Source organism: Sus scrofa, chromosome 8, assembly GCF_054392235.1.
Source record: "Sus scrofa isolate SSC_HxYL_T2T_F1_AM1 chromosome 8, Sscrofa_HxYL_maternal_Yorkshire_Landrace_v2.0, whole genome shotgun sequence".
Classification (NCBI taxonomy): Eukaryota; Metazoa; Chordata; class Mammalia; order Artiodactyla; family Suidae; genus Sus; species Sus scrofa.
This window is the reverse complement of record NC_139390.1, coordinates 116,536,519-116,560,876: the sequence shown is the minus strand read 5'-3', so window position 1 is coordinate 116,560,876 and position 24,358 is coordinate 116,536,519. Positions and strand designations below refer to the sequence as shown.

The 24,358-nt window shown below is 37.8% G+C and overlaps 1 protein-coding gene across 19 annotated transcripts; it reads left to right on the top strand.

Moving 5' to 3' along the window:
• Positions 1 to 171: 171 nt before the first annotated feature.
• On the top strand, positions 172 to 20,185 carry LARP7 (La ribonucleoprotein 7, transcriptional regulator). Of its 19 annotated transcripts, none has more exons than XR_014811869.1 (16): positions 247 to 324; positions 3,574 to 3,784; positions 6,085 to 6,288; positions 6,627 to 6,727; positions 6,800 to 6,883; positions 6,999 to 7,163; positions 7,253 to 7,346; positions 7,429 to 7,785; positions 7,873 to 8,017; positions 9,690 to 9,841; positions 11,124 to 11,242; positions 12,167 to 13,440; positions 15,380 to 15,539; positions 15,754 to 15,845; positions 18,406 to 18,548; positions 19,564 to 20,185. XR_014811869.1 is itself a non-coding variant. In XM_084970700.1 (14 exons), the coding sequence occupies exons 3-14, from the start codon at positions 6,087 to 6,089 to the stop codon at positions 19,642 to 19,644; spliced, it is 1,749 nt and encodes a 582-aa protein (XP_084826826.1). In that variant the 5' UTR covers positions 247 to 324; positions 3,574 to 3,784; positions 6,085 to 6,086; the 3' UTR covers positions 19,645 to 20,185.
• The last annotated feature ends 4,173 nt before the right edge of the window (positions 20,186 to 24,358 follow it).

Sequence of the window (24,358 nt, the reverse complement as noted above, 5' to 3'; positions counted from 1 at the left end):
CACCAAATCAAGACCCACTATTTAGCCCGCCCACCACTGCCCCAACCAGAACTGCCGTTTTCAAACCGCCAATCAAATTCTTTGCTGGATGCGAGCCTCTGAGGCGGCCGCGATCTCCGAGGCCCCGCCCCCATGCCGAGCCAGCCCACGCCTGTGACGTCTACGACGGACGCACAGCCTCTGGGCCTGTCTTTTCCGAGGCGTAGCGAAGGACGGTGTCGCTCATCCTATGACGCGGAAACAACCACGACTCTAAGGATCGGGAGACGGGAAGGATTGAAGGACGCAGTCTCTGGCCCTACTCTATTTTGGGAATTGGACGGAGTAAGTTCTAAGTGGACTATGGGGTTGCCCTGGCTAGGTGAGATCTAAAGTCCTCAGTGCTTTTTCATGCAGTCCATTCTATCATCTGTCGTCCTTCTCGCCCTGCCCCCTCCCACGAGTCCATCACTTCGCCTGTCCTAGTTCTCTCTGCGCACGCGCAAAAGTCCTCTGGCAGTCTTTGTAGTTCCAATCCTCAGTGGTTGGGGGCGCTTGTTGTCCGATGTTGGCAGGTTTAGGGCAGCCCCGCATTTTCTGCTTCCACGCGGAAGGACGAGAGGGTAAATAGCTTTGCTTCGCAGGTTTGCCTTTTGGTGGCAGGAGGCTAACGAATGTGAGAGTTTGTAATTTAAAATTAAGTCATTTTCTCGTTTAGAACTTTGCGCCTTGTCATTCGAAGAACTAAAAGTCCAATTAGGGAAAAGAGCCAACAAGTAAGAACTAAATAGTGTATGAGTGCACTAATAAATACGTAAGGGAAAATAGATGAGGCCATTAATTAGGGAACACGTGGTAGTGGAAAGCTGCAGAGAGTAAAATGCCATTTAACCTGAGCTTTAAAAATTGAATAGGAGTTTATAAAGCAAGGAAGATGAGAAGACTCATTTAAAGCAAAGGCATGGAGACAAAGTGTGTGGGTATCGCTAAATAGTCAACTGTGACTAGTGTTTCTTAACCTTTATGGCATCCATTTACTTGTTAAAAAAATCTGTCGTTGATGGGGGAAAAAAATGTAATGTATACATGTAAGGATAACTTGATCCCCTTGCTGTACAGTGGGAAAAAAAAAAAAAATCTATCATTGAGCCTCCCAGGAAAATGCATGTATATATTAAACCATTTTGCTATAATTTTTTTGAAAGAAAAGGTGTGAAAGACATTGAAGTGGCCAAGAAAAAAAATAAAACTAGATGTCTTGTCTAGCTTACTCTTCCAGGTTATCTCTGTCTTTCATTGTCACTTAATTTGTACAAGAGTCATAATTTTACCTTTTCATTAAAATTTATCTTTTAAAATTTTCCTGGGATTCACAAGAAATCTTAAAACCCACCTCAAATTCCATAGACTGCAGATTAAGAGTTCCTGAGTCAGAGCATTGACTGCATGGTGACAGGTTGCAAGAGTTTCTACTAAAAGGTAGGCAGTGTGGAAGTCAAGCATACCTGAGCTTGCTTACTTACCTAGCTTTAGCCAAGTTACTTAACCTTTGAACCTTCATATAAAGGAGTTAAAAGAAACAACCCAAAGGGGTTGTGAGGATTAAAACCCTGTATGTAAAGTAACGGCATTGTTACACAGTAACTTTTATTCTTTGCTAAAGCCCATGAAGTCCCTTGGTTTATTTAACAGTTTTTTTTAAATATATATATGTATATATTCAGTTATAAGAAGATGCTAAGGAATTTCTAATGTTGAAAGTTTTAACATCAGGATCACAAAATTAGATCTGTTTTAGACATGTTACACAGCTTCTGTGAAGAATGGATGACTTCTAGAACAATTTATAAACTGTTTCTATTATGGGGACAGTAGTTGTGGAAAACGTTAGATGGAGCTAAAAGGCCTTTCGCAGGTTGAATTGGTAGGACTTAATGACAGATTGGCAAATGATAAAATGATAATAATGGTTCCAAATTACTGAGTGTGCACTATATAGCAGCCATGTTTAGTGTTTTATTTACATTATTTTGATGAATTCTTACAACAAGCTATTAGGTAGGTCTAATTTTAATAAACATTTTATAGACCTCAGAAAGATGAGGTAATTTGCTCAAGATCCATACAGCTAGTAAATAGCTTGATTGGCTAAGTAGAATATGTCATCCTTAAATAAAGTGAGGATGGTGAGAACAGACATGGGTAGGAAAAATAAAAGTTTGATTTGAAATGTATGGGTGACAGTAGACACATTTGTTACCATTCATAAGACATTGAGAAAGTAAACTGAAGATAAAAATTATAGCAGAAGTGCTTCCGTGTACTTCCTGATCTTCCGCAGCTATTGTGTAGGGAAGCTAACTTGTCCTATAGCTTGTTATTTTCTATTTGATGCATGTCTTCCTCTAAAATGAAGGTATATTTGGTAATCTACAGAATATATGTTTAAGATCGAAAATTACAGATAAGTGTTATTCATAGCAGGCAAGATTTTCTGAACTTAATTCTTCAAGCCACCAAAAAATCCTTAGGAAAAGGAAAGGAGACTATTTATGCTGAGATGTGAGAATGATCAGAAAAATCTAATTTCTGGGAGAATTGTGATTTTTGTGCTTATGCAGTTCTGTCCACTATTTTCTTAGATGATGGCTTTGACAATGAAAAGAATTAGAGAGCTGCTAACCTGCCCTTTATAATTTGTAGTTTTTCAGAAGGGAAAGTTAGATCCTGCTGTAGTGACAATCAGAGCTACATTTGTATCTTCTTTATAATCCCATAATGCTGCCTCTTTACAAAATAACTTGAAATGCTTGACACTTTACAGTTTATTAGATCCTTTTAGATTTTAACCAACAAATGCTGAGGTTGTGATCAAGCTGGAGTCCCTGCATTCACAGTATTTATATTCTAGTGAGGCAGATGAGCAATAAAATTATAATTCCAGGTAGGGATGAAAGCATGTAAGTATAGAAAGTGGTGACCTAGAGGGTGTGTGGGGTTAAGGTTGGCAGGAAGGGGTATTTTAGACTGGGTGAAAGAGAAAGCCCCTATGAGGAAGTGACAATCGGTAGTTCTTGTTGTGGCTGAGTGGTAACGAACCAGACTGATATCTTACATGAGGATGCTGGTTCTATCCCTGGCCCTGCTCGGTGGGTTAAGGATCTAGTATTGCCATGAGTTGCCATGTAGGCCATAGACGTAGCTCGTATCCTGTGTTGCTGTGGCTGTGGGGTAGGCTGGCAGCTGCAGCTCCAAATCAACCCCTAGCTGGGGAACTTCCATATGCTGTGGGTGCAGCCCTAAAAAAAAGAAAAGAAAAAGAAATAGAAAATGAGTGACATTTGCAGAGACCTGAAGAACAAGGAAGTTATCCTTACAGGTGTGACAGGGAGGCTAGGGAGCAGCAGGAGCAAAAGCCTTGCAATGGGCATGGCCTTACTTAGCATGTTGAAGGTGGTTTGTTGTGGTTGAAATGAGCCCAACTGGAAGAAGATGTAAGTGATGAAGGACATTAGAGCGAGATCACCTGGCCAGATGGAATAAGGCCTGTAGGCCACGGTAAGAATTTCGGATTTTTTTTTCTTTTCTTTTTAGGTCTGCACCTGCGGCATATGGAAGTTCCCAGGCTGTGAGTCAAATCCCAGCAGCATCTGCAACTTATGCCGCAGTTTCCAGCAACGGCGGATCCTTAACCCACTGGGAGAAGCCAGGGATCTAACCCAGATCTTCATGGACACTGCGTCGGGTTCTTAACCCGATAAGCCATGGCAGGAACTCCAGAATTTTGGATTTTATTCCGAATATGGTAAGAAACCTGGGGAGGATTTTGTTCAAGAGAGTGATATTTTGTTTACCTGTTTAAATGATTATTCTGGCTGCTACCTGGAAACTTGACAATAATGGAAGAAAAGTATCAGCCAGCACGTATTAGGGTGTATTTATGGAAGTTAACGCAGGATTTGGTGATGGTTTGGAGCAGGTGATTGTTATGGAAGAAATGAAGATGTACACCCTTCGTGTTCAGGATGTGAAGGTACAGCTAACAGAAATACTAATGAAGTGGCTGTGGGGTATAAGGAAAGAAGAATTAAGGAGAATTCTGGTGTTTTTGCCCTCAGCCATTTTGTCGCTGGTGTTTTGAGATGGAGAAAAGTAGGCAACGAATAGGTTTTTTTAACATTTGAGAGTTCAATTTGCACCATTTTAAGCTTAAGATATACTTTTTTTTTTTTTTTTCCTTTAGGGCCGCCCCAGCGGCATATGGAGGTTCCCAGGCTAAGTGGTCAAATCGGAGCTGCAGCTGCTGGCCTATGCCACAGCCGTGCCAGATCGGAGCCACATCTGTGACCTACACCTCAGCTCGCAGCAACACCAGATCCTCAACCCCCTGAGTGAGACCAGGGATCAAACCCAAAACCTCATGGTTCCGAGTCAGATTCCTTTCCACTGTGCCACAACAGGAGCTCCTGGAAAAGAGATTTATGAAACCAAGCCAAGGAGCTTGAAGCCAGAGACCCTCCTAAAGGATGTCTGTGTAGATGAGAAGAGAGCTCGGATTGAAAGCAATCCTAGGCAGCAGAGGTAGAGCAGAGTAGGGGGGACCAGAAAAAAAGGAATTGAAAGGGAAGAAAGCGCTCCCGGAAGCCAAATGAAGGCAGTGTTAGTGAGGGAGTAACGACAGCAAGTGCTACAGAAAGGTAATGTGTAATAGGAGATAGACTGTTTCATAGTTTTTCGTAGGGTGGTGGGAAGGAAAGCCTGCCAGGATGGGTTGAGGTGAAAGTGTGACATGAGGAATGTGGTAATGCAACACTAATTACACTTGATTGTTTTCTAATGATTAATTTTGACCTGTAGTTCCATTTTATGAGGTACGCTAGTAGCAACAGCTAAACAAATACTTCATTACTTGTATATTTTTAAAATTGGTGCTTGGGTGATCAGCAAGGAGCCTATTCTAAAAATGCCGAAATTCTCCTCCTATTGGTGAGAATGCATATCTGGTTGGGGATTTGAAATGCATAATAGCTTTGTACCATGTTACTGAATATCACTTTGAGACACATTATTTCCATTGCTGTCTGCAAGCATCACTATTGGCACTGACAGATTCTAGCCAACGGACTCAGGAGACACAAATAGGCTTTAATCTATAACTGTTTACAGAACTTTAAAGGCTACAGGGCAGAAGATACTTAGGGACAGAGTCCCAGGCCCAGCACTAACCCAAATCCACTGATTTCCTCCCAGCTGCCCCTTATCTACAGCAGATGTGTATGGCATTTACAGATAAAGGCAAAGGTGTTTGGGGGCACCTTGATATATATATGTAAAAGCTTTAGCCCTTTTGCCTGCATATCTCTTATGTCCTTATGTCGTCCTGGTCACAGGCCCAAGGCCAGCATACCAAGTGATAGCAGCTCCCACCCCCAGTGCAATGGGAGACAGTAAGATATGTCTAAACTCTTGTTTCCCAGGAGATTGTTATGGGAGACAGGTTATTCTTTTTAGTGATTACTGTGTATTAGGGCTGGGGGTGATGGGTAAGCATTTTAGGCAGTTGTCATTTTAGGCAGTTGTAAGTGCAATGGAGAAAAAAATAAGGTGGGGGAGATAAAAGCATCCAGAAATTGCAGTTTTAAGGTGGGGGAGATAAAAGCATCCAGAAATTGCAGTTTTAAATAATGCAGTGGCCAGTACTGCAACTAGTTATAAGTTCAAAAAGCCCACCTTAAGAGTAAAGGAAGTGGCCAAGGTTCCTTAATTTTTACATTTTGGCTTTGCTAACTTAAACCTTGATTGAGATTGCTTTTTAAGGTAAAAGCAAAGCCAAGTGAGAATTAGTGTCAAACAAAACAAACAAAACAAAAACAAAACCTAAAAAACACAAGGGCAATGAAAATTTCCACAGCTGATGGTGAAACTCTGCTCTCTAGGAGTTCCTGTTGTGGGAATCCGACTAGTATCCCTGGCCTTGCTCAGGTGGTTAAGGATCCAGCACTGCTGAGCTGTGGTCACATATGCAGCTTGGATCCTGCACCTGGGAACTGACATGTCACACGTGCGCGTATTTTCCTATATTGCTGAATTGCTTCTGATTTACAGGAATGGAAACAAAAAGCGGAAATCTAGAAAAAGCAATGGAAGAGGAAAGCACTGAAAAGAAAAAAGAAGTAGAAAAAAAGAAACGGTCTCGAGTTAAACAGGTGCTTGCAGATATTGCAAAACAAGTGGACTTCTGGTTTGGAGATGCAAATCTTCACAAGGATAGATTTCTCCGAGAGCAAATAGAAAAATCTAGAGATGGATGTAAGTTTGTTTCTATAATAACTGACCTAACTTAAAAAGTGTCCAATGACAAAGCATCACTTTTACTATTTAGGACCCACTTTTTAAATGATTGCTTTTCCCGTCATAGCTGGTTTACAGTTTTGTCAGTTAAGGTGACCGGGTCAGTCTTTTTCCCATTGTTATATAGCAGGGTCTCATTACAAAGGAAATAGTTTAAACTGTTTTGCATAGGGTAGAAGGCAGAATTCAGACAAGCATTTACTCAAGAAACACCCGTTTAAAAGGGAAAAAATGTCAAATTCGTGTTAGTATTTAATGAGGAAAAAATATTTTGTTTATTCACTTGTTTTCATTAGATGTTGATATATCACTTCTTGTGTCATTCAACAAAATGAAAAAATTAACCACTGATCGGAAGCTAATAGCCAGAGCATTGAAAAGTTCCGCTGTTGTGGAGGTAAGAATTGTTACAACTTATATATGTCACATGATATTGTATTATTTATTAACCTTATATACTGTTTTAAAGCTGGATTTAGAAGGCACCAGAATTAGGAGAAAAAAGCCTCTGGGCGAAAGACCAAAAGATGAGGATGAGCGGACAGTGTATGTGGTAAGCCTGGAAAGAAAGCTCAGAGCTGTCCCCAAAGAACCGAACCATTTTTAATATTCAGTTATTAAAAGTAAAAATTTATTTATTATTTAATATCTACTTTGATTTACCATAGGAGTTATTGCCCAAAAATGTTAATCACAGCTGGATTGAAAGAGTGTTTGGAAAATGTGGAAACGTTGTTTATATAAGTATTCCACATTATAAATCTACTGGAGACCCAAAGGGATTTGCCTTTGTGGAATTTGAAACAAAAGAACAAGCAGCAAAAGCTATTGAGGTAGGTCCAGAACCTAAAACAAAAAGAGAGAGAAAATTACCAAGGGTTTTAAACAGTAACAAAAAAAATTCTGCATCATTTCATTTCAGTTTCTTAATAACCCACCAGAAGAAGCACCTAGAAAACCTGGTATATTTCCCAAAACCGTGAAAAATAAGCCCATTCCTACCCTTAGGGTGGCCGGTAAGTTGGTATTTTTAAAGTAGATATAGTTGAAGTAAAATGATGGCAAGGTAAACTAAAACTAATGCTACAATTTTTACAGAAGAAAAGAAAAAGAAAAAGAAGAAGAAAGGCCGAATGAAGAAAGAAGACAACATCCAGACCAAAGACTCAAATACAGACACTACTAGCAAGGACACTGTCGATAAAGTAAAAAGATCGAGGACCACATCTGAGGGCTCAGAAGTAGAGGTTACCGAACCCCAAAAGCCACCCTCGAAGAAAAAGAAAAAACGGGAAAGAGCTGAAGTGTCTGGCTTACCTTTAGTCAAAGCAGGGAAAAGGAAGAGAAGTAGCTCCGAAGATGCAGATTGCCTAACTCCAAAATCAAAAATTAAAAAAACGGCTCAGAAAGACAACATGATAAAAGAAGCTTCTGAAGTTTGCCAAGAAAACAAAGGTAGGTATTTCGAGCTTTAAAGTTAGGATTAGATAAATGAGGCTTTCTCTTCACTTTTATTATATGTCTTATTTCTCTTTCATTTAGAATTAGAAATTTCTACTGAAGAGGAGAAGGATACTGGAGATACGAAAGACGGATCCCTCTTGAAAGCCAAAAGAAAGCATAAGAAGAAACATAAAGAGAGGCATAAAATGGGAGAAGAGGTCATACCTCTACGAGTATTATCGAAGTAAGTCAGCGGCAAAACACGCTCCCGTCGGCAGTTGCCACACCCCATCACCATTGCTAAAGTGCAATTCCAGTTTGTATTGAACAGAGTTGCATATTAGCAACAGTCATGGCCTGTAGCCAGTATCTGCGCTCAAGCTGGTATAACACTCTTGAAGTTTCAAAAAGGAACCACCGCACTAAAACATGGAAGCACTTATTTTTTTTTCAATCAATTCACAGCAAGTGGCTCCATGTTAAAGTAGAGGGTGTTCCTTAGCACATTGCAGGGGACAGCTTGAAAGTACCAGAGACCAGCAGTTCAGTGACGTTTCCTTTAAGTTAAAATGTAAAAGTAAGACTTACCATCACTAAAACATGGAAGCACTTACTTTTAGAGTTTGAAAGCAAGTACATCCACGTTTAAGTGGTGGGGAGCCCGGTCTCGGGGAGGAGAGCAGTGGGAAATCATGATCATCCCTTCTCCTGTAAAGGGAATTTAGAAAATAAACTGGGATCAGAACAAACGTGTCGGTTTGGAGACACCTCCACTGAAACATGGAAGCACTTACTTTAGTTTTAGACAGCAGGTACCCCCATGTTAAAGCAAAGGGGATCCCCTTGGCTTCTTGAAATTAGAAAAGATATCTGCGTGCGGAAGCATAATTTGGATTCACTTCTACTAAAACATGGAAGCACTTACTTTAAAACTCACAGAAAGCACTCCCATGTTAAAGTTAAAGGGAGTCCATGTCATCGGGGTGAGAAATAAGTAGGAGAAAGGAAATGGCATACCTTTTAGAAGTTTTTCTTAACCTTCTGGGATTACAGTTTCCTAGGAGTCCAGTTTTCCTGTAGAAGGTTAAAAGGCTGGGACTTTGGGCACTTGTATTTATACTATTCTTAACTCCGGGATTCCTTTTGCCTTTTTATCTCAGAGAATCATTACAAGAGCTCTTTGTTATTCTAATGTATCAGCTCTCAGGGAATGTATGGTCCTGGGTGGGTCTGGATGCCTTTTTTTTTTTTTTTTTTTTTGAAGTATACACATGTCAATGTTAACAGCTAAAACCATTACCACAGATATCCTCCTCTTTAAAAAAAAAAAAAAAAAAAAATCCCCTATCTGCTTGTTTGATGGCATAGATTAGGGTAACAATGAGTGCTCCTGCCGGGCTGGAGAGCCATTGTGTTTCTATCTGGAGGAGCTCTAGCTGTTTGAAGAAACATCTACATGTTAAATGTATGTAAATAAATAAATTGCTTCCATGGGGTGTTTTTTTCTTCTTAGAAATTCTTTTAGACTCAAGTAAATGCTGAGGAATGTTATCTCTCAAATTGGAAGCAGTTTAACAAATCATCTTTAAATTTTAATTTCTCATTCTCCCCTCTCCAGAGCTGACTGACTTTAGTAAATGTTACTTGTTAGTTAATTTAATACTTTTATTTCCATAAATTCAAATATTTGGAACATACTCAAGAATTCAGATGGCAAATAGGAAACATTTAATCTAAATGTTGGGGCAAAGGGAACTTTGCTTGTTTCCCAGATGGCCTTAGAACTCAGGATATGTGTTTAAAGAAAGATGGGGAGAAGAAGTGGTTGTAAGTCACACAGCGAATGTCTGTATTTAGATATTTACTTTTTATTTAATGATCTGTTGTCACATTACAGGTTTTTTTTGTTGTTCCAGGAGTGAATGGATGGATTTAAAAAAAGAGTATTTAGCACTGCAAAAAGCCAGCATGGCTTCTTTAAAAAAAAGAATATCCCAAATAAAATCGGAATCGGAAATGGAAACAGACCATGGAGTACCTAATAAGTTGGAGATGAAAAATGAAAAAAGTAAACATCACTAATGTATTTTTGTAGCACTATATTGTACTTATACTAAAATGCTCTTTTTGATTTATTATAGTATAAACTTCAGCTTTAAAAACTTAATTATGCAATGATGGTTATTAGAACAGTTACTGATTTGTCAAGTTGTCCAGGTGTGTTATTTATTTCTAGTATAAGAAAATTTGAGGAGTTCCCGTCATGGCTCAGTGGTTAATGAATCCGACTAGGAACCATGAGGTTGTGGATTCGATCCCTGGCCTTGCTCAGTGGGTTAAGGATCCAGCGTTGGCATGAGCTGTGGTGTAGGTCACAGACGCGGCTTGGATACTGCTCTGGCCAGTGGCTACAGCTCTGATTCGACCCCTAGCCTGGGAACCTCCATATGCCGTGGGAGCAGCCCTAGAAATGGCAAAAAGACAAAAAATATATATATATATTTGAATGCCTTTTTTTTGGTCTAGTAGTAAGTGCCTACTTTATGAATTGAGCAAGTTTGTGCAAAGGTCATCACTTCTCACCTGTCATTTCATTCCTTAGTATTAACTACAAGCAGGAACAAATTAAAATAAGATTTTCATGAAATCTTCAACATCAGGAGATATATATATATATATATATATATATATTTTTTTTTTTTTTTTTTTTTTTTTTTTTTTTTTTTGCTATTTCTTGGGCCGCTCCCAGGGCATATGGAGATTCCCAGGCTAGGGGTCCAATCGGAGCTGTACCCACTGGCCTACACCAGAGCCACAGCAACGCGGGATCCGAGACGCGTCTGCAACCTACACCACAGCTCACGGCAATGCCGGATCGTTAACCCACTGAGCAAGGGCAGGGACCGAACCCGCAACCTCATGGTTCCTAGTCGGATACGTTAACCACTGCGCCACGTCGGGAACTCCAATATCAGGATATATTTAAATTTCTATAAGTTGAAAATAGAAATTTTCACATTTCCACTGTAATTTATATAGAATATTCATAAATATTATCCTATGCATGTTTATTTTCTTTTTATATTGAGTAAAGCACTTTAATACTTGGTTCAGTGAAAAGGGGCATTTTTTTAAGCTTTTTCAAATGCTCTCAATAGTAAAAAGTTTGCACTTATAGTAATAAAAATTTTTGTATTTCATGGTAATCTGCAATAAGTAGTAAGACTTACAACATAGTAACTTTAAATCAGGCTGAAAAACCTTTATTGCTATTCGAAAGTGGGCCTCCTAAGTGCTAAATGATTAAATGTAAAGGATTCTTCCTGGTCTTTTTCTTTTCACATCTGCAGCAAACGGTGAAGAGTGTTGTCCCCAGGAGAAGGTTAATGCAACAGGACCTCAGTTTGTGAGCGGAGTGATTGTGAAGATCCTTAGCACCGAGCCTCTACCTGGCAGGAAACAAGTCAGGGTAATAATGCTTTTGAATCTCCAGGATAGTTGTCTTCCTTTTCTCTTAAAGACTAAGCCTTATGAAAATGTTCTGAACGTGGAAAATGAAGCCAATCAAATTAGAGTTTGTTCTCTTGTGGTAAACTGTTTGTTGGGTTTGATTCCACAATAGCCCTTAGGTTTGACCTGAGGCAAATTCTAAAGATGGAAATTCCTCACTGGATCAAATTTAAAGTGTACATAGTTTAATGCTTTTATCGGAAGACTACAGTTTGTGCTTATTTTTTTCAGTGTTCCTAATGGTCATTGTATAGTTGTATGAGAAAACCATCCTATAGTCATTATTAACTAAAAGAGCAGATAAAGTAAAATGCTTTCCCAGTATTCATTTTTTTAGGAAAATACTTATTGCTACAACTTTTTAATAGATTTCAACTACATTAGAGTTGGTCTGAAATTCTTTTTTGTTTTCTTTTTTTTTTTTTAGGGCCCCAGATGTGACATGTGGATGTTCCCAGGCTAGGGGTTGAATCAGAGCTGCAGCTGCCAGCCACAGCCACAGCAGTGCCAGATCCAAGCTGCATTTGCAACATTACACTGCAGTTTATGGCAACACTGGGTCCTTAACCCTCTGAGTGGGGGCTGGGGATTGAATCAAGTCCTCATGGATACTAGTCAGGTTCGTTCCTGCTGAGCCACAACAGGAACTCCTGAAGTTATTTTTAAAACAAAATTGTAGTCATCTGTTTGTCTAGTTTGCAGCTAACTAGAGAATTTGTAATTTTTTTTTCAGGTGAGCTTTTAGCTTTCAATAGATATCTTAAAGATTTTGTGACTTGAAGTCAGTACTGTTTTGGAATAATAGCAATAATATGCATGTACTTTTCACTTATGATGTTTTTTGTTTTTTTTTTTAAATCTTTTTAAATTGCCACTCCCACAGCATATGGAAGTTCCTAGGCCAGGGATTGAATCTGAGCCACACCTGTGGCAACACTGCATCCTTTAACCCTCTTCGATGACCCCAGGAATCGAACCCATACCTCCTCAGGACCTGAGCTGCTACAGTTGGATTCTTAACCCACCGCACCACAGCAGAAACTCCTAGTTTATTTTAAGTTTTATTGAAGTATAGTTAATTTACAAGGCTGTAATAACTTCTGCTCTATAACAAAGTGACTTCTGGTTTATTTTTATCTTAAAAAATCTTTGTAGGAATTGAAATTTTTTTCTCAAAGAAATGCAGGGTTTTTGGAGAAAATAGCCTTTATTTAATATATATATATTTTTTGTTGTTGTTGGCCACCCACAGGCATAGGGAGCTCCAGGCCAGGGATCAGATCTGAGTCACAGCTGCAGCAACGCCGGATCCTTACCCGACTGTGTTGGGCCGGAGATTGAACCCTCATCCCAGCACTCCCAAGATGCTGCTGATCCTGTTGGGCTAGAGCAGGAGCTCCACCTTTTTTATTTTATTTTTTTTAATTTTTTGGTATATTCAATCCATGCCAATTATTTTTCATAGTTGAAACAACTATAGAAAAGTGTATTTTGAATAGCTCTAAAATTTTTACATGCATTTGCAGATAAATCCATAGTTCTACACAGTTTCCACTTCATATTGTTCTACTCTTTTTTTTTTTCCACTTTATATAGTTTATCATCTATATCCTTTTGTACCAGCACAGCAATATTTCTTTCTTATTCACATGTTCCTTTGTGTGGGAGTACCCTATTTTATTTACTATGTTTTTTCCCCCTTGGGCCGCGCCTACTCGTGCAGAAGTTCCCTGGCCAGGGATCAAATAGGATCTACAGCACGGAGAACTGGATCCTAACCCGCTGCCAATCCATTAACCCACTGCGCCACCAGGGAACTCCCTATTTTATTTACTCTTAAATCTTGTCACCCATTTAGGTGAGAAACTTTCTTTTAAATTATGCAACATGTTCTGTAACATAGCAAGTATATTTGAAGTTATTGTAATGACATTCAGCATCATGTACTATGTTGTTTTGATTTTGCATAGACTCTTACCAGTCATGTATTTTAACTTGCATAGGTTGCTCATTCATCTGTAAGCACTTTTTTTTTTTTTTTTTCTATCGGTGGGGGCCTTACCCGTGGCATGTGGAAGTTCCAGTGCTAGGGATTGAACCTGCGCCACAGCAGTGACAACACCGGATCCTTAGCCTGCCCTGCCACCAGGGAAACCTGTAAGCACTTTCTATCTTAGAAATCCTATCCTAAAATCCTATAGCTGTCACTAACACAGATTTAGATTCTCCCTGCAATATTGATGAGGGATTTGATGAAGTATAGTCTATGGGAATGTAGCTCAAGAGCTTTTACTTGCTGATAAAATACTTAAGCAACCTCTTCTAAACAGGGAGAGTCACACAGCAAGGAAAAATATCACCTCTAATGCTTGCTGTGAGAGCTTATTCCGAGATTTATATTACCAGCTTGCATTCAGTAGTTTGGTAGCAATATAGAATTTCAGATAAGATAGATAAAAAATTGAGCGTGTAAATGTGGCTGTGGTTAGTCAGATTACAAAAGATTTAACAGAAAAATTACTCAGTTATATGGAATGACTGACATAAGTTTAATTATACTTTTCAGAGCTTTTATTATCTAAATGGTAATTATGTAAATTAACAAATTCTTAGTTTATGGTCACTGAAATCTTAAATAACTGCATTAACCAAGTTTGTAGTTACTTACATTATGCTGGAAAAAAAAACTGGGCTATGATGGCTACTGCTGTCTGTGACTTGCCCATGTGATTATCAGGTTAATTAGTCTTAGAAAGGTTTTAAATCTGAAGATTAGCCTGACATTATAATGGATATTTAGTAAATATCTTTTGAATTGTAGCTATCTATTCTGTCTGATAAATGAATTATAAAACTCTCACTACTACCAATAAATACATTCAGATTTTATCACTTTGTACCTTATTTTTCTTGCTTTATGTCTGAATTTAATGTTGATTAGTTAAGAGAAATGGGAAGATTTGGCAAGTCTGTTTCTCTCCAGTTCTTTTAATTTTTCTTCTTCATTGAATTAGCATACATTTATTAAGTGCATATTTTGTGATAGGCAGTATTCCAAGTACTGGGTTAAGACCTAGTCCCTGGCTTAACACGTATGCATAGGTTTTTACTACTTATTCTCTATTATTAACTAAAGGACTTTTCTTACCAAATAATATTTCCAGGTATTGCTCAGTTCTTTCTGTAGTTGAGACTTGAAAAATCTGACACCTAAAAGTAATCTAAATTAGTTGTGTCTTGAAATTTTGGGTTAAAATTAAAGAGGGTGAGGTAGGCAAAATGCTCTTTTTCTTTTTTTTAAGTGGGGAATCTCCAGTTATTTCTTTAGCTTTATAGATGGAAGTTGATGAATTAAGAATTAGTGTGACATTCCTGCATAATTGCTTTGCATACACTGTAGAACCCCCTGTGAGAAAAAAAAAATGGCTAGGAATGCAGGAATCTTGTTAATTTGCTCTCACAGCAGGCGTTATAGGTGAAACTTTTCCTTGCTGTGTGACTCTCCTTGTTTAGAAGAGGTTCCCTAGGTATTTCATCAGAGAGTAAAAGCTCTTGAGCTGTATTCCCATAGACTACTTGTAAACCTAGATCTTTGTAGGTTTTTTGAAACTATTTTCACCAGTGGTTATAAAATGTTTTACATGTGTTTTAAGTCATAAGTGATTTTGTACAGGTGAGTGGAAACACATCTTCTTTAATCCCTTTTGGGTTTTGTTTTAATTTTACTTTTTATTTTAACTACACTTGGAATTCCTAGATTTGAGGGTTGGGAGGAAGTATTTGTACCTTCTGCTCTATAAATCTTTTTTCCTTATTCAGTATTCCCATTCCAATTAAGATTTTAAGGATGCTGTTGAATGAAAGGAAGTTAGTAGAGTGGATATTAAGTTGGTTCTCAACTTTGTCCAAGTCAATTTTTAAGGGCATTTATATATTTATATGTATTTTAGAAGAAATGTTTGATATAGGATAGTTATTCCTTTTTAATAACATATGGCTTAATTGTATAATACATTTGGATACAATCAGTGGAATAATTTTAGAATTAGAATGAAACTTTTTCGTTATTAATTTTGATCTTTCTAAACTAATTCAGGATACTTTGGCAGCCATCTCAGAAGTTGTTTATGTGGATTTGTTGGAAGGAGATACAGAATGCCATGCTAGATTTAAAACGCCTGAGGATGCACAAGCAGTAATAACTGCGTATACGGAAATTAAAAAGAAACACTGCTGGAAACTCGAGATTCTTTCTGGTAAAACTTTACAAAACCTTCCTTTTTAAACTAATTATTGTTAAGTGATTGTTTTATAATTTCTGGGTTTTTAATACTCTAATATGCAGAAAGTAGAATTATATATAATCAGACAGCTAATCTGGTTCTATTATTGACAGTGTAAAGCCTTAAATGTGTTTCTTTGTATTATTATGATCAATGATTAGTTTTTTCTTTTGTTTTTTTTTTTAAGGTGATCATGAACAGAGGTATTGGCAGAAGATTTTGGTAGATAGGCAAGCCAAACTTAATCAGCCTCGTGAAAAGAGAAGAGGCACTGATAAGGTAATCAATTCATATTTATCTTTTTTATTTCTCTAGATTTTGAATATCCAGAATTAGAATTATTTTCCACACAAGGGAGCACAATTATATATATATATATATATATATATATTTTTTTTTTTTTTTTTTTTTTTTTTTTAACTAGTGATATAATTTAAATTTCTGGTTGCTTTCTTTGTAGTTTGGTGGTAAATGATTATTTAAAGATTGTCTTGGAGTTCCCATTGTGGCCCAGAGGTACGGAACCCAACTAGTGTCCGTGTAGACTTGGGTTCAATCCTTGGCACTGCTCAGTGGGTTAAGGATCTCGAGTTGCAGTGAGCTGCAGTGTAGGTCGCAGACAAGGCTCAGATGCCCTGTGGCTGTGGCTGTGGCTGTGGTGTATGCCAACAGCTATAGCTCCAATTTGACCCATGGCCTGGGAACTTACATATGCCTTGAGTGTGGCTCTAAAAATCAAAAGTAAATAAATAAAGATTGTCTAAATGGTAAAAACTATTTATTTAGTATGTAGTTTTTAAAGATATGAGCTCTACAGATAAGAATTACAAGCTCTGTATAACATTTCCTATAGCAATGGTAAGCTTTCTTTCGTTTTTGCTAGAATAAGTTGACAAGTGATATAAACAAGCTTAATAAATACATTAAATAATTTAAAGGAAGCCTCTCTTTCAAAAATTTTATTTTAAATGTCACTAATTTTTTCAGATATTTATTGTTGCTAGTGAGCTGTCTCATTTATTCTTTTAAAACAAATTATTATACATGTAAAGGTTAATGCATCCTAATGTGCTTAGAACAAAATCGGGCACATAGTAACTAACATGACTATCAGTTTTTTGGTGTATTTTATAAAAATCAGAAAAATATAAATGTACATCTTTTATGATTGGTTAGCACTTAATCAGTCATTTTTCCTCTGCTCTAGGTTTGATAATCTGGGGTCCTGTTTACAAAATTCCTCTTTCTTAACTTAAAAATCAAGTTTTTTTCATCAGCCTTGCATTGCCTACAAGTAGTGAGATGTAATGATTTGGGGGGAGGTTTCCAAGTTGTCTTTGTTAGTTCCATTTCCCTGAATGCGGACTGAATTTGTGATGGGGAGGCCTCCTTCCTTCTTAAGGACTCTTTCAGGTCTGTGAGGTGTTAATTTCAAAGGCTGCTTGAGATTATTTAAATGTTAAAATCTTTAATCCAGAACTCACAACTGAAATGAAGTCACTTTGTTAAATAATATGTCCTTCTAATTGATGTGAAATTTCATTTAAATTGTGTGTGTGTGTGTGTACTTTCTTTTTTTTTTTTTTTTTTTTTTTTTTTTTTTTTTTATTGGCCTCGCTGTAGCGTACAAAAGTTCCTGGGCCCAGGATGGATCTGGAGTCAGAGTAGTGACTACACCAGACCCTTAACTCACTGAACCGTCAGGGAAGTCCTACTTAAATTGTATATATTTTTAAAGCTAGAAGTTAGTTTTTTTTTAAATAAAGATTCCATCTCCATAAATTAGTTTTAGGTAAGGAAATAAACATTGACCTAGGGAATTTTGTAAATTCAGTTAGAACACAGTGAGTAGCTCTATCACTGAACCAGAGAGTTCTTTAGCTGATTTCATTTACCTCTTAGACCATCCGGCTTATCATTAGCACGATTTATTTGATAAATAATAATATCTGAAAGTATAGAGTCCTAGCTGAAGCTATGGAAATAACTAGTTTACTCATCTCATGAAATGAAAAAACTATACCACACGGAATAGCTTCCCAGAGGAGGTAAGGGTTAAACCATAATTAGTTTACTTTTTTGTTAATTCACTTAATTAATATTTTGGTGCCTGTTTGTGTTCTAGGAACTGGGTAGATCTCCACGAATAATAAAATCCCCTACTTCCTGGAGGCTTACATTTACTGTAGGTCAGATGATGACAAGTGCTGAACAGAAAAATCAAATGAAAAGTGTTACAGGTTACCTCAGACAAGGTTGTCTGGGAAGTTAAGTTTGCAAAGGTGACAGTCAGCACACTCTCGGGAAGCAAGCAAGCGAGCCAGGAAAGTTGGGACGCACAGCTTTGCAGTCGGAGACAACATAAAGTGCTGAGGCCTTGAAGGGAGATAATTGGACCAGGAGGCCAGGGTAGCTGGGGTACAGGAAGCCAGCATGTTGGTGATGGAAATGAAGTGTTTAGAAAAAATTAGCAGCAAAACAAGTCTGACATGCCAGACCACCGCTTCCACGGTCGGATTATATTTGGTCCATAGTTGAGCGCAGAAAAAGCACTAAGTAAAAAATCCTTGTTCTTATTTTCACGTTGTGGAGGAGAAGGCTACTGGGGACAGTTTCCTAAGTTCTGGTCAGTTTATACGGAATTAAAGGACAAAGGAATTGGTAAAGAAAAATTTTATTTTCTGTGTATGGCATTTTTACATATAAAAATCAAGTACAGGTTAATTAAGACCTCTGTCAAAAGATCAGTAAGATGCAGGAAAGATCTGCCAAAGGGGTCTCATTCATTCTTTTTTTTTTTTTTCGCCACACCCACGGGGTCGAACCTTCGCCACAGCAGCGGCACAGCAGTGACAACGCCGGATCCTTAACCTGCTGCGCCACCAGGGAACTCTTCATTCAGTCTTGCTAGACCAAATCTTTGGAGTGTACTCTCACTTTGAGCACGTTGGTAAAAATTAGATAACAGCTACTGGAGACACAGTGAGGCTTTTCTCATTTCTTTTTAGCTTTTAAAGTATATTTGAATTTTTTTGTTGTTTTTATCAAAATGGTCTTTCCTTTGCAAAGTACTGATATGTCAGATATTAAGCAGGTAAAGGTGGGGTTCATAAAATTTGTGAAGAGCTATACAGACGTGACAGAGTTTTAAACACTTAACGTTTTGATTCACCTCACTGATGAATAGGCTTCTAGTTTAATCTAGAAGTGTAACCTCCTGCCAATGGCCTCTTATCATCAAACATTTAAAGAAACTATTTTAATGAATACTTATTGGAATCTGTGTTTTTAAGAGAATAAGATTTTAATTTCCTCTAAAACTAGATTCTTTCAGTTTTCTATCAAGAAAGCTTTTGGAATATTTAGACATTTTAAATGGTCATCTTCTGAATTCCACATAATTTCATTTACCTTTAAAATTTTCAAGTATTTATGTAAGGGTTTAGTAAAGTGTAAGTATTCTTAATAGCAGATCCTTATTTTGAATATCTTTCAAATTAAGCAAACCTTTGTGGAGCACTTAACCCAAAATATGCTGTCTCATACAAAGAACATAGGTATTTTTAAGCACCATATAATGACTAAAGATTCCATATCATTTAAGTAGTGTTGTGATAATTAATACTCAAGCCCAGACAGATATGAAACAACTAATAAATATTGGTCCTTAACCCTCCTAAAATGTCAAAACAATTACCATCGTAGAATTTTTTTTTTTTTTTTTAATAATTGAAAGGTTTTTTTAGTACTCTGGAACTAAAGTGAGAGGATTTTAGCTAGTTCAAAGATTTAATATGTATTATATTTAATAAGCCATGATCTAAACAGTTTTCTCTGTAACTGATTTGACCTAAACTTAATTATCTCATTTGTCTAACTCATCACCTTTTTAAAAAATGTTATTCAAGCTAATAGTTATGAAATTTTTTCTAGTCATAATTCTCTTTTTGGTTTTAGGTATCCAGTACATTCTAATTTCTGATTTCTTTTTCTTTAGCTAATCACCAAAGGTGAAAAGATTAGACTCGCAAAGACTCAACAAGCAAGTAAACACATTAGATTTTCTGAATACGATTAAAAGAAATTTTGATTCACTCCCAAGATTTCACTGGATAGTGGAACTCTTAAGAAATTTTTTTTTTTTTATGGTAGTAATGCATATAATGAATGTCTTTCTAAAACCTACATTTAATGAAGAAACAGTTTTGTTCTTTAACTTGTAAATAAGACTTTTCTAGAGACAGGTACATTATATACCATGATTTCCATTAAACATTGTATTTGTTGAAATTATCTGATATAAATCAACCTCAAAGTGATTTAGAAAATAAATGTGTTTTGAACAGTATCCCTAATTTTGTTGTTTTTGTATTATAAAAACAATAACATACTTACAAAAATAATAATACATAAATGAATGGTTTAGGAAAAATGTTTAACATAAAACTCTCACTGTACTTTTGTAGCTTGCTTTTTCCATTTGAAATATCTTTTCATGTTGCTTTATACGGAGATGAATGTGTGATATTTCATTCTGCTCATTGTACTTTATGTTTCTGAGCTTCAGTTGGACAGAGCATATGAACTGTTTCCAATTAAAATAGTAAGTTTTAAAAGTATTGAGTTTGTTTTCATAAATGAAGCTAAACATTTTATTTTGGTTAAACTAAATAAGATGTACCAGATGCTGTGAACAGAGGGGGAAAAAAAAAAAAATCTAGGAATCATCCTTAGGCATCACTGAAGTCTGTCATTTTATTCAGGAAAATCAGAGTGGAGTGTTGCCAGCCTTTCTAGAAATGAACCTACAAGGTTTGTACATGACTGGTCTCTCAATCTCTCATCAGGATGTCAGAATACTCTGGACACCCATGAGGTTCATTTTCTTGGGCTATACACCCGTTTCTAATTCCATCAGCTTTGTCAGGCAGTGGGGGCCTAATGTGGTTTTCCCTTCTGTACCTTGTGGGAGGCAGAGGATCAAGAATCTATTCACTCCTACTGACCAGAGATTCAAGAAGATTGGCTACATTGTCACTTGGGATGGCAAGACCTTATTACTGCCAAAAATACATGTCCCGGCAGGTTGCCACTGACTCACTAGTTTTTCTCTCCCCATGAGAGTAAGCATACACACTCAGGGGTGGGGGATGATCAGTAAATAGTTGCTAAAAACTGTTAAAAGGATTGTGAATAAATATGGTCCAGTTGATTCCAAATAATCAAAGAAGTAGGGGTATGTTTCACAAATCCAGTTAATCTCAAGGAGGATTGTCCTAAGGTGACTCTGGAGAGGTTATCAGGTAAAATTTCAGAAATTCTCCCCTTGGCCATCATTAAAACAAGATAAGCACTCATTCAACAAATATCTGTGTTTAGACACTGCTGTAGCATTTGGGAAATACAGCATTAAGCAAATCAAAGATCCCTCTTGTGCTTACATTCCAGCAATAGATAGAGACATTGAACAAAAACAGATGAAAATTACAGATTTGTTAGATAAGCCCTAAGGACAGAAATAGGTGGAGGAGGAGAAAATGCCATTCATTCATTCATTTATTCTTTATTTAATAGGATATTTATTTGGCTTCTGCTGTATGTCATATACTAACACCAAAAACATTAGGAGTTCTTGTCATGGCTCAGGGGTAATGAATCAGACCAGCATCCATGAGAACCAATCCCTGGCCTTGCTCAGTGGGTTAAGGATCCAGCATTGCCATGAGTTGTGTAGGTCACAGATGTGGCTTGGGCCTGGCATTGCTGTGGCTGTGGTGTAGGCTGGCATCTGCAGCTCCAATGTGACCCTAGCCTGGGGAATTCTATATGCCTCGGGCTCAGCCTTAAAAACAACAGCAACAATCATTAGAGATACAAAGAAAAGGTAAGATCTTCTGCCCTTGAGGAATTTACAGCCTTGGGAAGACAGGCAAGTCAACATAAAATGGCAATACTGCAATACAATGTAAGTGACAGAACAAGTTACTCCAGATGGTACTGAATGGCCTCCTGAAAGCAAAGTCAGAATTTGGCATGACCTTTCAAGGTCTCTATCCTTTGATCATTTGGCTAAGTGTATTCCCTTCATTATCCAACACTTTGCACAAAGTAATTTCTCAATAAGTATTTGTTCAGTTGAGTTAAATTGAATGTGTCTCAAGATGTTCCCCTAGGTCAGATATAGATTTAGTTGCATAAGAGATATTTTCTCTTCCAAGTTGCTGATTCTCAGTATCCACATTCCCTTAAGTGCCACTACCTGTCTTTGTGCATGTCGATGGGGTTTGCTGCTTTTAACTGCAGAACTATGCTCTACACCACGTTCACAAAGAAAACCTCATTGGTTTTGTTTGTTTTGTCTTTTGAGGGCCTCACTCACTGCATATGGAGGTTCCCAGGCTAGGGCTCTAATCAGAGCTTTTGCCGCCAGTGTACGCCACAGCCACAGCAATTCAGGATCCGAGCTGAGTCTGCAACCTACGCCACAGCTCACAGCAACTTTGGATCCTTAACCCACTGAGCAAGGCCAGGGATAGAACCTGCAACCTCATGGTTCCTAGTCAGATTCGTTTCTGCTTCGCCACGACAGGAACTCCCCTGTCGTTGGTTTTTATCTTATTTTAGCTCTGTAATCACAGTGAAGTAGATGCCATTATCACCACTTTCGAAATGAAGAGACGGGAGTTCCTGTGGTGCTTCAGTGGGTTACGAACCTGACTAGTATCCATGAGGATACAGGTTCGATCCCTGACATCAGTCAATGGGTTAGAAAACCCAGTAGGTTTCCGTGAGCTGTGGTGTGGGTCACAGAGATGGCTCAGATCTGGCATTGCTGTGGCTCTGGCATAGACCAGCAGCTGCAGCTCTGAATACGCCCCCAGCCTGGGAACTTCCAGTGCCAAAGGTATGGCCTTAAAAAGCAAAAAATAAAAAAACTAAAATGAAGAAACTGGAGTTCTCTTGTGGTGCAGCAGGTTAAGGATCTGGCATTGTCACTGCATCAGCTCGGGTCACTGCTGTGACATTGGTTTGATCCCAGACCCAGAAACTTCCAACTGCCCCAGGCTCAACCAAAAGAAAAAAATGAGGAAACTAAAGCACTGGCTCAAGGTCATGGTAGCTGGCTAGTCTAGGATTTCAACTCAGTTTCTCTACTGTAGAACCACAGGTTTAAAGATTAGGACACCTTTTCTCCCAACCTCTCCCTACATCCTTATTTCTTCCTTTTCAACCAGTGCTTTGCATTTCTTCGACGGTGAGATGTACGGCAATTTATGTAACTGTGCTTCCACTGGACTTGAAGTTGTCCGCTCTATTTTATTGCTAAAAGCGCATTGTGTCCTCCACCACCTTTGTTGACGTGGATATAGGATAGATTTCTAGAGTAGGAATTGCTGCAACAGAGATATATTTTATATAGCACGTCTGAAATAGTCCAAAACTGTTTGTATTGCTAGCAACAGTTATTACATTCCTTTAAATATTTTCTCCCATTCAATCTCCTGCCTTTCAACTTAGTTACTGCATAGATATTTTATACTTTTACAGAGCCGTATCTTTTAATCTGCTGTAAACAAAAAATTATTTCCCAGTCTGAAACCTGTGAATTCTTTCTGTACTTCATTTCTTGTTTTCTGATATCTAGAATATTGATATATAAGCAGACATCCTTTCTGAGTTAGCATGAGTGAGTCTGTTCTTCGCAGCCAGTACAACCTTAATTAGTAATACCATTCTTTAAAAAATAAATCACCCTTTTTTTAGTCTAGGTTCATGAGTTCATAACTTCAGTAATAACTTCTTAAAACCTCAGCAGACTTTTTGTGTGTGTATTTAGGGCCTCAGCTACAGCAATTTGAGGTTTCCAGGCTAGGGGTCTAATAGGAGCTGCAGCCACCGGCCTACACCACAGCCACAGCAGTGCCAGATCTGAGCCATATCTTGTGACCTACACCAGAGCTCACAGCAACTTCGGATCCTTAACCCACTGAGCAAGGCCAGGGATTGAACCTGCATCTTCATGGATGCTAGTCAGATTCATTTCAGCTGAGCCACAACGGGAACTCTTGGTAGACTTATCTATTTGATCCCATATAATTCTACTTGCTAATAGTTACATCTTTGGTCTTTTTAAAGACATATTTCTGTGTAATCTTGCTTCACTGGATTTAAGAGAGCACCTGTGGCAAAGTTATGCTATTCACTTATATTTTTTTCTGAGTCACTTTCACCAGTTAGGAAGTTGGGTTTTTTTTTTTTTTTTTTTTTTTTTCAAATTAACTTTGGGTTTTGTTTGTTTGTTTGTTTAGTCTTTTGTCTTTTTAGGGCTGCACCCACTGCATATGGGTTAGGGGTCTAATCAGAGCTGTGGCTGTGGCGTAGACCCACTGGATCCTAAACCCACTGAGCGATGCCAGGGATCGAACCCACAACCTCATGGTTCGTAGTAGGATTCATTTCTGCTGTGCCACAGTGGGAACTCCATGTCTTGAATCTAACTGATAAGCCTTTTGCTTTGTTATCTTTTGACTGTGATAGATCTGGATTTGTATATTTCTATGAGTCTAGTGGCATGAGTAAATAAAAATTGTTATGATTTAAGGAGTTTATTTTATTTTCTTGTACTTGAAGAAAATTTCATGAAGTTACTTCCAAAGTAAACTTTCAAACATACACCTGCCTAATCCTTTTTTTATTCAATTTTTAGTTTTTTAGGGGTTTTTTGGTTGTTGTTGGCAGCTGTGGCATGGGGAAGTTCCTGGGCCAGGGATGGAACCTGTGCCACAGCAGTG

Bases quoted from the DNA above. Each gene is read 5' to 3' on its own strand.
- LARP7 (XM_084970698.1), top strand. From the start codon at position 6,087: ATGGAAACAAAAAGCGGAAATCTAGAAAAAGCAATGGAAGAGGAAAGC. The intron at 7,786-7,872 runs GTAGGTATTTCG...TCTTTCATTTAG, and splicing joins AGTTTGCCAAGAAAACAAAG to AATTAGAAATTTCTACTGAA. The intron at 8,018-9,689 runs GTAAGTCAGCGG...TTGTTGTTCCAG, and splicing joins CCTCTACGAGTATTATCGAA to GAGTGAATGGATGGATTTAA.